Source organism: Ambystoma mexicanum, chromosome 13 (assembly GCF_040938575.1).
Source record: "Ambystoma mexicanum isolate Mex_15411 chromosome 13, UKY_AmexF1_1, whole genome shotgun sequence".
NCBI lineage: Eukaryota > Metazoa > Chordata > Amphibia > Caudata > Ambystomatidae > Ambystoma > Ambystoma mexicanum.
In genome coordinates this window covers 525,761,308-525,777,039 of record NC_090938.1, presented here as the reverse complement: position 1 = coordinate 525,777,039, position 15,732 = coordinate 525,761,308, and the positions used below count along the sequence as shown (strand labels likewise).

Here is a 15,732-nt window from a genome sequence, read left to right as displayed (position 1 = left end):
CAGATCGGAAGGTCGCAGTGGGATTGATTCTCAAAAAATAGCACAAATGAGAGGAGCGCAGAGAATGCGTTTCTGTCATTTGCGCTATTTTTAGAAATGCGCACGTCATCTTATTCCCCAAGGTGACTCGCGCACTTCAGGAGGGGCTGGACAGTGGTGCAAAGATGCGTTGGCCAGCCCTTTTGCACACATGCTCCCGACATTAATGTATGTCAGGCTCCCAGCAACCGCGTGGTTTTTGTGAGCGCATTTAATCGGGCCGTTAAAGGTCCAGTCTCAGTGAAATGACCAAAACATAAAAATAAAAGCATTTCCATCCATCACACTTCAAAAACAAATCCCAGCAAGTTCAGCGTCATCCTTTCTCTTTCAATGTAGATATTACCGCCATTGCGAAGCAATCGAGGTATGCACGCAATACTACTCTACGTTCTAAACTTTTACTTGCAACATTCTTTTTCTGCTGAAATACTAATACCCTGACATATGATTGTAGCCGAACTGCCAATTAGCAATTTTGTTTGCCTTCCCTAATTGGATTCTTTGAACTCTCAAGTCAAGGTAATATTCCTACCTTTTCATTCTCACCTTCAAATTTTTTTGACAAAATTGTTCACGTCGGCGCTATTTTAGCCACACCCACACTAATTTTGTCTTTTGTTTTACCTTTTTTTTCTTCCCCACCCTTTACTTTTTACCTTTATATTGTTGGGCTTTAATTATTTTCATTATATACATTTACTCTCATGAATGTGCTCGCAAAAATGTGCTGGATTTTTGACATATGAAATGTTTTTTATCTAATTGGTTCTGTATTATGTCCCACCATGCCTGGGTAATCTGTCCTTTGTGTTACCCTACCATGTTAACCTTATGTTATTTGTTATTCAACCTTAACTTAATGTGACAAAACTGTCTAATCATTTGATGTGACACTACAACCTCAGATGAAGAGCTAGCTAAAGCTCGAAACACGCGTCAGGCTGTCTTTTCAAATAAACTCTAGACTCGGATTCCTATTGGGCAACTTTCTTGGCGCGGTGTGGCTGGGACCTTCTCTTGCTTTAAAAACAAATCATGACAGTGTCAGAAATGACTCTGCCCTGATTTGCACCTCCCCCTGCACCTGCTCTGAACAGGGACACGGGCAAGAGCCCCATTTCTGGACATTTGAGATGCTGTTTGTGAATGGGGGTGCCACTAGAGCCTCTCCTCACTTGCGCCCAAAGAGTTTTGAGAATCAGTCCCAGACAACGGCGGAAAAAATGCGGCAAAAACGCAAATGCAATCAGACGTCCCTGGTCCTCTGTTCCTTACCAGCTCACAGAGAACTGTGTTTCTGATCGGATCGGGGACATCTGATCGCATTTGCATTTTTGCTCTGCTTTTTTATGGGGACAGGCCCCCATAACCTCCTCCCATGCGCCCACCCCTCCAAGTACCTTCATTTTTAGTGCCCCCCACCCTGGCCTACCCCATAGAAATGCAGTGAAGAATGTGGTAACACAGACGTTTTACCACTTACGGTGAAACACACGGCTGCGCCCAGGGCCCCTGAGCATTTATGGCGTGTGTGGGGTGGGGAGAGAGAGAGAGAGGGAGGGAGGGAGAGAGGGAAAGAGGGAGAGAGAGAGCGAAAGAGAGAGAGAGAGAGAGAGAGAGAGAGATATGAAAAATTAAGGCGTGAGTGGGATTTTAGGCTGTGGAAGCCAAGTCATTGGCGCTACCTGGTAGGCTGCAGGATTTTGTGGGCAGGTTAAGCTGCCGTTGATAGAACATAGCAGCTTGAAGAGGGCTCCGGGGTTCAGAAAGGGCTCCCGTCCAGTTAATCATATAGAAGTTAGGCTTTGCGCTCTCTTTACGTTAGAGCGCTTGCTTCTTGGGTATCTCTTCCTGTGTGATAGAATCTCTCTGGCAAACACATAGACCCACTCCTGTTCGGCGTGAGATACGGCGGTGCTTAGTTATTTGCCCAGCACTATAAGGGTGTAGGCCCCTCCCGACCCCAATGCTGCTCAAAGATGGCGGTCCTGTGAAAAATCTAACAAAGATGCTTTGCAAAAGTTAATTACAGCTCAGGAAGGAGCTTATGACGCAGCTTGTTTGTCTGAGCTACTTCTAGAATGAACAGAAGGAATGTTTTGCTGTTTCTTTTAAACCAGCTTCATGAGTTGGGAAGTGGCGGGTGCTTGGGTGTAGATTCCCCGAATTGATCGACAGTGTCGACCCAGGCAGGTAAGATTGGAGTCTGCTAAACATCTGCCACTTGTCTGTCCACATCTGCAGATAGAGTGTAACTCATCTGTTGCTCCTTTCTTAGGGTGCCATGCATGCCAGGTGGAAGCTGTTGATGTTGACCCCCTCTATTTGGGTCTACCTGCAAATTGTGACTGAGAGGTGCCGAGTTGGTGGACATCAATGCAGACTCCATCAGCAGCAGCGAGGACGATGCAAGCCAGACGCCCAGACAGCAATGGAAGTGAGCCGCGTCACAGTGTGGCTTAACAGTTGGAAAGTGACAGCAATGGGAGTGAGTGGCATCACGGCATGGCTCAACAGTTGGAAAGCGACAGCAATGGAAGTGAGTGGCGTCACGGCGTGGCTCAACAGTTGGAAAGCCACAGCAATGGAAGTGAGCGGCGTCACAGCATGGCTCAACAGTTGGAAAGCCACAGCAATGGAAGTGAGTGGCGTGGCTCAACAAAGCAAGGGACAGAGAAGATAGACCAGAACAGCAGACAGCAGAGGCGCTGTTGGAACTCCAGCTCAGGAGAGGGAGCCACGTAAGAGGAGCAGATGAAGAGGACAAGAGGTGGCACGCAACCCAACCTGGAGACGGGTGGGGGGATGCCCACCAGAACAGTGGAGGAGAAACACTCAGGTGGCCATGGGGAGAACATAGAGGTTGATAACAGTGAAGACCGTGGGGGAGTGGAGGAAGGGAGGATTGCTGATGGCGGGCATCAAGAGTGAAGGTTTCTGGAGCACACTGGGAAAGGAAAGGACAAATAGTGCATGGTGACAATTGGAGCAGAAGGGCCCAAACCCAGTGAGGAAGTGGTGAATGAAAGAAATCGGTGATGGCTGGAGCAGGTAGCGAAGGCTTGGGGAGCGCAATAGTAAAATGCATGAAAGAAGTCATAGTGCCTGCTGGAGCGTGCAAGAGGAGTGAGTAAGTAATGAGAGAAAGAAAGCTGCCTCCTGCGACCAGGAGAAACCAGGGCTCAAAAGTGAAGTGAAAACGATGTGGGTTGGAATGTGGATCCCACAGGAGGGATGTGGTATGCTGTAAGTAAGGGAGGACATTCCTAAAAGAAAAGCGAGAATCGATTGGCTACCTCCAGAGTGCATATTGGGGCTTGATGTTAAAGGTCCTGGCATATTCAAGAAAGACTGCATGCTTGAACTTGAAGTTCCCAGAGACATTCAAGCAACTGACCCATAACAGACAGTCGTTGACAAACCCAGAGACGTGATGTAGAGTTTTGGTCACCGGACAGTTTGTTCTTTCAATAAAACCATTTCTCCTCTACTTCGGCCATCACATCTCCTCGCTTGTTAAGATTCTCGCGCATATTTATAGATATCGCTAACCTTTAATTCCAGCTGCCCATCGCTAAATGTAAAACTCTTCAGAGGCAGGTTTTTCCTCTCTCTCTCTCTAACGGCTACACGCACGGTTGTGCTGCAGTGCAGAGTTTCTCGCCGAAAGCCCAAGTTACGAGCTTTCAGTTTAATGTTTGTACCGTACTTGTGTGACAAGCGAAGGAGTTGCTTTTGGTGTGTTGTCACAGTACCCAGCAAGCTATGTGCCTTTTGACATGAATTATCCCAAGTTCGCAGAGACACGTCCGAGTCAGATACAGGGCTGATGGCACACGGATTTACTTACGCGTCAATAATAAAACAGATTCCTTACAACACATTTTGGATTGTAGCGGAGTACCCTGAAGAGTACTGACTGCGTTACCTGCATTACCTGCACGCTGCTCTACTCTGCTTCAGCGCTATTACTTGATTCCTGATTCCAGCTCCTCCTCAAAATTAAGCCACGCCCCTTTTCTTGCGTCAGCAATAAGATCTTGGACGTGCGCGCACCCAGCTGAGTACCCTGAAGAGTACTGACTGCATTACCTGCACGCTGCTCTACCCTGCTTCAGCACCATTACTTGATTCCTGATTCCAGCTCCTCCTCGGTATCTACCCAAAATATTTACTGGATTACAACTGTGTTCTCATTCTGCTCGATCTCTCCTCTGCCTTTGACACTGTCAACCATGCCATCCTGCTCAACCGTCTCCGTGATAACCTGGGTATCACTGGTCAGGCTCTGGCATGGCTGACCTCTTTCCTTTCCGGTCGACCCTCCCAGGTCCAAATGGGCTCCTTCCTCTGTGACATCTTTTACTCCACCTGTGGTGTCCCCCAGGGATCCAACCTCTCTCCCTGGCTTTTCAACCAGTATCTGGCACTCCTTGCCCACCGCATCGCCGCTCTCTGCCCCCACTTTCAGTGCTATGCGGACGATACCCAGCTCATTTTCAGGCTACCCTCGGCCTCCTCCTCTCCTTCCCTCATCTCCGACTGTCTGTCTGCTATCCAGGAATGGTGTGCCGCCAATGACCTCTGCCTTAACGCCAGTAAGACTGAGATTCTACTCATCGGCACACCCACTCCCTCCTTTCCTGCAGCTCTCTGGCCGGCCTCCCTTGGCCCCCTTCCTGCCCCTACCTGCAAAGCTAAAAACCTCGGGGTCATCTTCGACTCCACACTCTCCTTCTCTCCTCATATATCTGACGTCTCTAAGAAGTCACACTACCAGCTGCACCTCCTCAGAGGTATTCTTCCCTTCCTCTCCTTCCCCCAGAAGCTCACTGTCTCCCGAGCCCTGGTTCTCTCAAGGCTGGACTACTGTAACAGCCTCTATCTTAATCTGCCTGCCTCCACTCTCCGCCCTCTGCAACTTATCCAGAACAGAACTGCGAGACTTGTCCTTGGCCTCAAGCCCAGGGACCGTATCTCTCCAGGACTGAAATCTCTTCACTGGCTCCCAGTGGCTGCGAGGATTAAGTTCAAAACCCTCTGCATTGTCCACAAGGCCTTCTGGGGCCTGGGGCCTAAATACCTTCAACTCTCTCTTCCTAAATATCTGCCTTCACGAGCCCTTCGCTCATCCGTCTCCAACTCCCTCATGGTCAGCCGCTTCTCGAAGCAACGAGCTGGGGGTAGATCTCTCTCCGCAGCAGGGGCCTCCCTCTGGAACAGCCTTCCTGCCTCCCTGAAACTTGAGGAGAACCATCTCCGGTTCCGGAAGCACCTCAAAACCTTCCTCTTCGCTTCTGCCTTCTCTCTCCCTCTCCCTTGCTAAACCTGATAAACTCCCCACTGAAGTCTGCACTAAACCTGCATCTGGGCCACTCTGTGACCTCGGTCCAGGGCCCAGCCACTCTCCACTTGCACTGCCTCCCTGGCTCCTCCTGCACTGTGGGACTGTCACTGCATCCCTACAGCCCCCTTCCCAGCACTTGCTCTGCACTTACCTCGCACTTGCCACCAGCTGGCCCTTTTATTTATTATTTATTATTTATTATTTTATTACGCTACTTACCTTGTACTGCACTTTCCCCCCCCACCTCCTCCCCCTGCACTTTCTCCTTTTCCCCTTACCTCTGCACTTGCACGATCTGAATGACACCTGGCCTAGTAGGATCGTTTGTCTGTCTTCCCCTTGTTTCCCTCCCTCCCTGCCTCGTCGCGCCTTGAAACACTTGTGTATAGGCGCGTTACAAATACCATATCATATCATATCATATCATACTACTACTACTACAAGTGGACTTAAAGTGGACTTATAACTAATATAAGTATGTTTTTTTGCCTCTAGAAATTAAGCCACGCCCCTTTTCTCGCGTCGGCAATAAGATCTTGGACGTGCGCGCACCTGCGCGCGCGCACCCAGTGGAGTACCCTGAAGAGTACTGACTGCTGACCGCTGCACTGCGGTACAGCGAGTCAGCGTGAAACTCTGTTAGGAAACCCAGAACCGGCAGGTTTGTGCATTGTCCGTTTTTCTAACCTTCTAAATAACTCAGCTAAGTTTTTTTCCAACACTGCTTGTGCAGCAATCTTCGGACTCCAGAGCCTTTTGTCACCTCACTTCACGTGACACCCAGTCAACTTGGCTCTAATTTAAGTGTGCGATTATGATTCGCTTAACTGCGGGTATACCCCGCGTCCCGAGTATATCAACGCGCACAAATTCAAATAAATCACCATTGAGCCTGAGAGTTGTAAATCCTGGTCTCCCTCCAAAAAAAACTCTGGGGTTCTCTCCGGACATATGCCACTTTTTATTGAATCCTGATCAACCAGAGTCACAAACGGCAGGCTCACAACAGCTAAATAAATTTGCTACCAATATAGCACTGTTGGACCAGCAGTTTGCAAATCCAGGAAAGCAATCGCTGCATCTATCTGATAGAACAATGCAATGTTGTATATCTCTTTCCTCGAGTCCTTTAGAGAGTAGTCACTTTCACACCCCTCCTACCTCCCAGTGTTTTGTATAGAACCACAACAAAGCGCCCCTGAAATACCCACACAAGATATTATTTCGAAGGCCTTATACTCTAATATAGCGAAAACTATCCCTACTACAACAGCAACTTTGGAGCAGGTTTTAACAAAGCCCTCTGACAGATTAAATCCATTACTCCCTCTTCCTCTGCCTCTTTCCTCCTCAACACAAACATCGGTCCCAAATGGTACAAATTTGCTACCTTTTACTTCTGCAGCTGCTAATGTGTCAAACTCCTCTACACTTTCTAAAACCCCAGAATTGTACACCACGGATGCCCCTGAGGATATCATTTCTCCAAACGAATCTCAATCATCCTTGGTGGCCTCCTTTTCTAAATCTGTTGCACGTCTGTCATTTGGATTCCCATCAATAACCCACCCTGCCCTCGATGCGGCTTTAACCGCTATTAATACTAGTATATTTTCTCTAGTCAAATTATTTGAAGTTTTGGACTGTAGATCTGCGTCCCAACAGGACTCATTACTCCTTCTACATCGAAAAATTGATTGGGTTGCTGACCCTAACACCCACTTTGCCAATTCTGTTGGAAGGATAGTGCCTCAACCTGTAATACCTTTGGAGTGTCCACCACCTGAGGAAGTTAATCCTACTGTTGAGATAAATCTTGACTCACCCTTGGCCTCCAATTCGAGTGATCACATTTCTAAATCTCCTGACGTACAAATCATTGAGAAACCTCTTTATGAAGTGCTCTCTAAACCAGGTCAAATATCCAAAAGAAGAAGGAGAGGGAACCGGAAACGTACATCTCAAAATCTGAATTATTCTGGTCGCAATTCAGAAATTGAACAAAGACCACCTAAAAAATCTTCAAAAACCAAACAAATCAAAAAGCTGAATCTAAAAAATTAATTGCCAATTTGGCCACTTTTGATCCTGTGTCTCACAATTCATCTGAACAAAAATTGGATGACCAAAAAATTCACCTTTCTCCAGCAAGAGTTGATTCTGCCATTCTTCCGTCGGTTGTGGACATCTCTAAAGGTAAGAAGCCTATCCCTATACAACCAACTGGTTTGAAAGTGAAGAATTGAATCATGTTAACATGAATGGTTCCCATGAGGAACCCATGAACTTGTCAACTTATCCAAATGATTTGTTTACAGAAGTGGTGTACCAAGCTTTACATAATACTTCTTCAACCAAACAACAACCTGTCCAAACGTTTCTTGTAAACTTTGATGCAAATTACTCTACGACTAGAACGTTGGATCAGAGGTGGAAATCCCTTCAAACCAATTTCCAGAGTCTATCTGGAAACTCTGATGAGGTAGTTTGTTCTTTACTAAACAATACAAATCTGCAAGTAAACGATATACAACAACCTACAATTCTACACTCACAGGTAACTGACAGACACACCATAACAGCTTCCTCTATGATGGGAGGTGCAACAAAGATTGTACCTCATTATGAAGGCATAATTCATGAGGAAGTTAGACCTGCCATTTACTGGCCTAGTCCTCTCACTCTAAAAGATGAATGCCTAAAAATAACAATAGTTGATTGACTCCACTCTGATCCATTTCCTAATTGATTGACAATCTTGCTAATAATGAACTCAATTCCAGCTTTGTCACAAATAAACACAAATGATATCACCTCATTTAGGTAAGATCAACAATTGTCAAAAACCTAATATGGAAGGAAAGGCAAGAACTATATAACAGAGGGTTGCGTTTTGAAGCCTTCTTTCCTCCTCAGGAGAATGACGAATCAGCACGTAAAAACCCTAATCACAATAAGAATCAAGCTCACAACAATGAAACTCCTTGTTGCACCTGTAGATCAGATGCTGGCATAAACAAGGGGCCTCCTCCATCTGAATGGGAATGGTTAAAAAATGAGAAGAAAATCAAACAAGGACAGGCAAATCATTAGGCAATTGCGACTAAACTATTTCACAGCTGTTCCTTAATGTCATGGAACACTCGAGGGTTTACGCTTCTCTTTAATAGCACATCAAACCTAAATAAATATGATATAGTCCTTTTGCAGGAAACCTGGCTCCAGACCATCCCATGCTGGGCAGATCATCAACTCTATATTGTCCCAGCTTCCAAACCTGCAAAGGGGCGACCTGCGGCGGGCCTACTTATAGCAGTTTGCAATGATTGCCAATTGTCTATTAAAGCCTTGCCGTCTACGGACATTGGGATTCCGGTTGTAGAAATTTCCACAGTTAATACACTTCATCCATTATATCCATCTTGTTTACTACTAAACATTTACTGGAATCCTCTATCTCCCTCAGAATCTCGATTCATAGAAGAAATTGAAAAAGTGCTAAATCAGTCACTAATGAACCCCAATGTCAAATCAATCATTATTGCGGGAGATTTAAATTTAAATTGCATGCTCACCGATTTGAAATATAATTCTAGAGCGCACAAAAGGTCAAAATTGCCTGCTGAAAGAAATCTTACTATGTTAAATGGTTCCTCGCCAACTGATTCACCACCTAAACCAACTTGGAAGCGTAATAACAGTGAGTCTATACTAGACTACGTTTTAATTTCAAGTGAAGATATTGTTTCAATAGCATCTTTTGAAGTCATACCGACCAAACTCAGTGATCACAATATCCTTCAAGTATCTTGGTTGCCCCATGAAATTGGAAATAATGATCACTATCCCTGTTCGTTAGACATAAATAACAAGGGAAAACGTCTTAAATGGTACCCTGACCAGATAGCAAAACTAAAACAAAAATGACTAAAACAGGTCAGGATGAATCTATAGCATCTAACATGTACTATAGTGATTGCATTCAAATAATAAAGCAAGAATCTTGTATTCTACCTCGTACAATGTATACCCATAAATTCCCACGTTTACTACAAGTCTCAAACCTAAAGAAAGAAATGAGGCAGAAATTACGAACTGCAGCAGTAAAAGGATGCAAAGCATGCATGAATCAAATAAAGTCGCAATACAAATATAAAATCAAACAACTCTTGTATACCTACAACCAAGAACGAGCTGAGAACATGCTTAAAGCACTTATATCTAAATCCACGGGTGAAATTTGGATGGAAAGTAATCAATGATACCCCTCGTAATGCCTACAAATCAATTTTACTTAATCCAATACCAGAGTCAGCATGGGCTTTACATTTTCAAGGGCTGTTACAAAAAGTAGATCAAACTCATATCGTTGAGCCCTTAAGTAATCCGAAATTAACAGATTTGGGATTTGACGAATTAGACATTTTATTGATAATCAAAAAATTAAGTACGTCTAGAGCCCCTGGTCCGGGCTTGCTTTCCAATGCAATAATAAAAAAGAATCCGGAATTATGGGCAAATGTGTTAAAATCTATATTTTCGAGGGTTATAAATACAGACCAAATCCCACCATCGTGGCAGCAAGCCATAATCATTCCCATATTTAAACAACGGAATAGATCTGACCCAACAAACTATAGGCCCATTGCGCTTCTTGACGTACCAGGGAAAATCTTTGCAAAACTAATATTCAGAGATGTTTCTAAATGGTTGACCAAATACAATTTATTTGACACCAATCAATCAGGGTTTGTTCCGGGCATTGGCACATCATTACATCTATTCATTCTATCTATTATAAAACATCAAGTAATTTTAACCAAACAACCATTTTTTATTGCTTTTATAGATTTTAAACAAGCTTTTGACTACGTCTCGAGACAGATTTGATGGCAAAAACTAAGAGACTCTGATTGCCCACCATACATCCAGCTTTTAATTCAAAAATGTTATTCTGATACTACCATAAGGATTAAGCTTAAATCAAATGGATTGTTGTCAGAGGCAATCAGAACAAACTCTGGCCTGAAGCAAGGATGTCCATTCGCTTCAATTTTATTTAATTTTTATATTAATGATATTTGTACTGCTTTTAATTCTACTCGCTGTTTCCCACCAAGACTAGATGAACAGGAAATATCATATTTACTATATGCAGATGACCTTGTTTTAATTGATAGAACACCAATTGGACTGCAGAGAAAACTTGTGGCCCTATCTGACTACACAACAAAGAATGAACTAACAATGAATACGCCCAAATCAAACATTCTTGTACTTCAACACAGTCATCTAGCAAGAAAATTGGTTTTAAGTGGAAATTAGGAAATTATGTTTTAGATTGTGTACAAGAATATAAATACCTAGGTGTGAACTTGAACTCGCATCCTCTTGACACACCTTATTGTGATGCAATCACGGATAAAATGAGACTACTTGCCATTCAAGGTAAAGCCCTACAAAATAATTATGGAAAATTGTCAATGATTCCGGCCAGAATATTCTATTTACAAAAGGTTGTACCAACAGTAATCTACGGAAGCCAAAGCAAGATAAATCCCAAAGTTATGAAATGGGATTATATTGAAGGCATTTTTTGGACACATATTTTACCGATTCCTCAGGGCACCCCAATTGCCCTCATCAGATTGGAATTAGGATTTACATCTTTAAATGCCTGAGTCTCTTGGCTAATGTTATCCTTGTATAGAAAGTGTCTAATGGCTTCCGAGACTAATAGGAATTTATTCCCTGTGTTGAAAAAAGTTCTTGAAAAACCTTTATTTAAACCACTTCTAGAATGGAAAAACTGTTGTGTGTCAATTCTGCATGAAGCAGATATTTCACTGGAACAGCTATTAGAATTCCTGGATAAGGCCAAACTGAAACTGTGGAGATATGACTGGATTAAAACCATGGAAGAAATTATGGTATATCAAGCATTCAAAAAACGTGCCTTCCAAATACGAGCAATCAACACAGTACCACAGTATCTAATCAAATTTACTGATATACTATATGCAGATGCATTTCTACCTTTTCGATTTGATTTACTGCCTACAAAAGACAAACTTGCCTCATACGATAAAAAAGCGAATCTACCTAAAACATGTACTTATTGTAAAGAGGCTGACTCTATAGAAACATGACACTTACTGGTTGACTGTCCGTCCCTTCTCGAGATGAGAACTTGTTATCTTTATAAACATTTTAAGCATAGAGTGTCTCTGACCAAGAATGAACTATGGGATGCAATATTCAACACTACCAACACATCATTGATTATTGATTGCATTCAATTCTTGGAAGAACTAAATTTGATATCATCCAAATGAACAGGATTGCGATAATTACTCCTATGTTCAGTTGGTTATGAGGTAACATGAGCATATAAGGCATAACTGTCGATGAAACAAATCTGGGCTTGCATATCAAGTACTGTCATAATATTAAAGCAAAATAAACAATAGTTTAATTTTGTTTTCTAAAAGTATATGTATCTTAAAGGAAAATCACGATATGATGACGATATACAGGTGTAACACAAACATATAATGTATAAGTGAGCACTGAAATGAAATGTGAATATGTAATTGAAAAAGTTGTTAAGTCAACTAAAACAATTTATTCAATAAAATCTTCAGAGACACTGCAGCTAGGAGTGAGATTTAAAACACACTGCAATCTATGGGTGTCTTTCCTCTCTGGCTCCAATTCTGGAAACATTTTCAGCTTTAGCATCTCCTCCCTCCGCCACCTGTATCCCAGGCCTTCATGGTTTTTAGAGTCTATAAGCCATCTTTGACTTTGTTGGCGGCGAATGGTTGATCTGAGGACTTTCCAGTCCATAGAGTTTTTCAAGCAATTTTAATTTATCAACAATTCTTTTGTGTCTTTGTGTGCGGGATTTACAAATGAAGTTCTTGCCCAGATGCTGGAAATGAGCTGTTGGTCCTTCGACGCTCCCGCTTGCTAGGGGCAGATTGTGAGTGGCTAGGGGAGTTTTCAGCATCCTCCTCGACCGGTCATCGATGTTTCTTTACAAGGATTCTCATTTTTCCTTCTTTGGTCAGCGACTATATATAGTCTCTCTGCGTGGATAGTTGTCAAGAAGGCCATTCCAGAAAGGCTCAGTGAGTTTGGTTGAGCAGAGTTCTTAATCATTTTCTAATAGTATGCACCGTTAATATAGCGCAAAGAACAGACTTCTCCCTGATAATAGGTGTTAATATTATCCCTGTAAATGTTACCCTGTTTATCAGCCTGGGAAAGATGAAAGGCTGTGTCGGCTCTGCTGGGATCTGAACTTGTGATGGCAGGTTATACAGAGATGTCAGAGGCAAAGGCTTAACTTGTGGAGGTGTCTTATGAGCAATACAAGTGCCCACGGGTGGCTAGAGTTCTTAACTATTGTCTAAGGTGGTCATCAACCTATATTCTGTATATGTTCTTGTAAATTATATTATTTTGACTCTTACCTGATTGAAATAACTCATGTTCCCTTGCTGCTATGCAAAGGGTCGCTTTACTTTCTCTTACTGCTAGATTTACATCTTTAAAGGCAGGGCTGTATGTTTTTTTAAGAACATTGTTGGATAAGGTTTATTTTCTATTTTTGGCTATTAGGTGGTGCTCAAGCATGACACTAAGATGACACTATTGCATTATTGTACAGCTAAGGAGAAATGGCATACAAGGAGGGACACAAAGCTTGTAGGTTTTGTTTGGTTATTTACCCACCCTTTGACTACCCATGGCCATGCTATCCCTATGGCCATTCCCACCATTTCCTCCCCTTCCCGGCCCAAAACACATCCTCCTGGGATGCCTTTGAGCTAGCTTTATCAAGCCTTACCATCAAACGTTATGCTCACAGTGCCTGCCAGCGTTTTTGCAAAGCAGTCTTCTGAGAGTTAATGACTTAATAAGAGCTGTAACCGCGTTACTGGTGCAATCAAAATGTCTAAACAAAGTCTGCCTTCGGCCACTCAATTTATAAGCACTGTGGGTGTCCTTCATTGGAGTGCAGTTAAAATAAGCATTGGCAAAGCCAACAGTTTGTGCATGTTTAGAAGTATTAGGCACTTGCCAGGTACTGCTACTATAGGCCAAGGTACCCGCACCATTCTGCATCTGCTACCATTGATGGTCCATTAATACCACTATGACAGTGCCTGGTAAATGACTTTCCCATGCCTACACAAAAGCCCAAACTTCTGGCATTGCTAATGCTTGTTATCTCTTATGGGGGCATTTTAAAACCAGGAAGTAATCAAATAAACACGTATTCATAGTTGCTAATCTGTATGCGGAATATCTAACTTTGTTTTTTTCAAACCATACTGTCTGGAAAAATGCTATACAGGCTTTCTTCAGATTCAACCCAATGGAGGCAGGTACTATCCACGACCTGAGCAACATTTTACTGTGACTCACACCAACCCATGTCCATATGATATGATATGGCATTTATAATGCACTAATACACACGTGTTTCAAAGTGCGACGAGGCAAGGGAGGGGGAACAGAGGGAAGACAGACAATGATCTTACTAGGCCAGGTGACATTGAGATTGCGCAAGCAGATGGGACGGGGGAAAGGGAAAGTGGGGGCTGGGGGGGCAGTGCAATACATAGGATCAACAGTAAAAAATAAATAAAATAGTAGGTAAAAGTGCAGCCAGCTAGTGGCAAGCGCAGGGGTAAGTGCAGACACCAAGTGTCAAGAGCTGGTGGGGACTGTAGGGATACAGAAACAGCCCCCAAGTGCAGGGGTTGCCCCGGAGGCAGTGCAGGTGGGTTAGCTCTGACCTTAGCAGTTCATGCCAGACCAAAATGGCGCAGTTCAAACCAGAAATGATGGGAGTCCTACTTCGAAATCATGAAAATCAACCATTACTGAGTTGTACTTAATTGAGGGAGAGGTTGGGCGCTGGGGGAGCGGAGTGAGTTAAATGCGACCAGAGAGTGGGGGGTCGGTGCTGTAGGGGAAAGATGTGCAGGTAGAGAATGGAAGGAGATAGTGAGTGAGAAAGCGAGATAGGTTGTTCTGCGAGATGAAGGACAGTTTAAGAGGGAAGGAGAGTCATGGGACGCCGAGCAGCGATTCAGGAATCTCTGGCCCCCCTTACCATGAAGTCGATGTTGTTGTCCTCCTTTCGGAAATATTCCATTAGTTTTTCAAAGCGATGTTTCTCTCCACAGACCTGTAGCGGAAACACATTACAGGATTATCTACCGTCTGGGTAGCGGAAGGAAGATAACCCCAGCGGAAAGCCCGCCTCCAACCTTCCCATAAATTACAAAGATTGAAAGATACATGGTGCTGCGTAAAACTACTCCTCATGCCTCAGGCCGCACCAAACCATCCATCCCGGCCCCCCAGAGAGGTCAGAACACAGACCACCTCTCTGCACAGCCTTCTCCGGCACCCACAGAGAGAGGGGAAACAGGCACACCTCCCACAGAAGCTCCACAATCCCACATGCCTGCAGAGATCAGCCAAATGCACCCCCACTCTTACTGTGGGGTCCCAAACCTAAACTCATAGGGTTAGGGAGAAAATAATAGCTTGGGGTTTTTCAAATAAACATGAACGATACACTTTCATTTAGTTAATGAACATTTGATAAAACCATGACATACAATAAGCCTGGATTTTAAAGATCTCTTTTTCGTATGCAGGGGCAGAGCCAGCTTTAACATTTTGGGGGTCTGGATGGCAGTTTTGAAAACTGTTAGTGAGATGGGACATTAAACCTATTGTGCTACTGATTAAGCCCCACCCTCCCTACCGCCCCCTCCCCAAGCCCAGGTGGATGAGTAGATATTACGCTTTACTTTTGGCCCGTTAGATCCATCTTTCACCCCTACTCACCACAGGCGTAGCCATGATTCTGCTCCTCCCCAGGTCCCAGTGTATATACACAGAGATATAGACACATTCAGACACATTCACCACCAGTCATGCACCCACACAACATTTAGACTGTGCGCTCATTAACACGCGAAGGGTACACCATTCACACTGCATTCATTCATAGGTGTGCACTTGCAGACATCTCCTGGCATACATCGTACACCAACTTGCACACTCCCTTGCATGCATGCATACATTCATACATGCATGCATACATACAATCCCTGCATACACACAAAAACACTTTTTTGTGTTATTGGTAATTATTGAAAGCATGGACCATGCAATAGCTGATCCAGCAGCAGTTAAGCCTTTAGCTGCAACATGGGGGTGGGGGGACGTGGAGAGGTCTACTGATATCCCAATGGTAGGCTTTTGTTTTCTGCCTTCACTTCAATGCCTGATTTCTCACCTGGGAGAGCGGT

The 15,732-nt window shown here is 43.8% G+C and overlaps 1 protein-coding gene across 3 annotated transcripts in view; it reads right to left on the bottom strand.

Moving 5' to 3' along the window:
* FMNL1 (formin like 1) overlaps nt 1-15,732 on the bottom strand; it is a 593,200-nt gene that overhangs the window by 169,424 nt on the left and 408,044 nt on the right. For all 3 annotated transcript variants that reach the window (XM_069634229.1, XM_069634230.1, XM_069634228.1), the window contains exon 10: nt 14,520-14,594. In XM_069634229.1, coding sequence (XP_069490330.1) covers nt 14,520-14,594 — 75 coding nt within the window. The remainder of the gene's footprint in view (nt 1-14,519; nt 14,595-15,732) is intronic.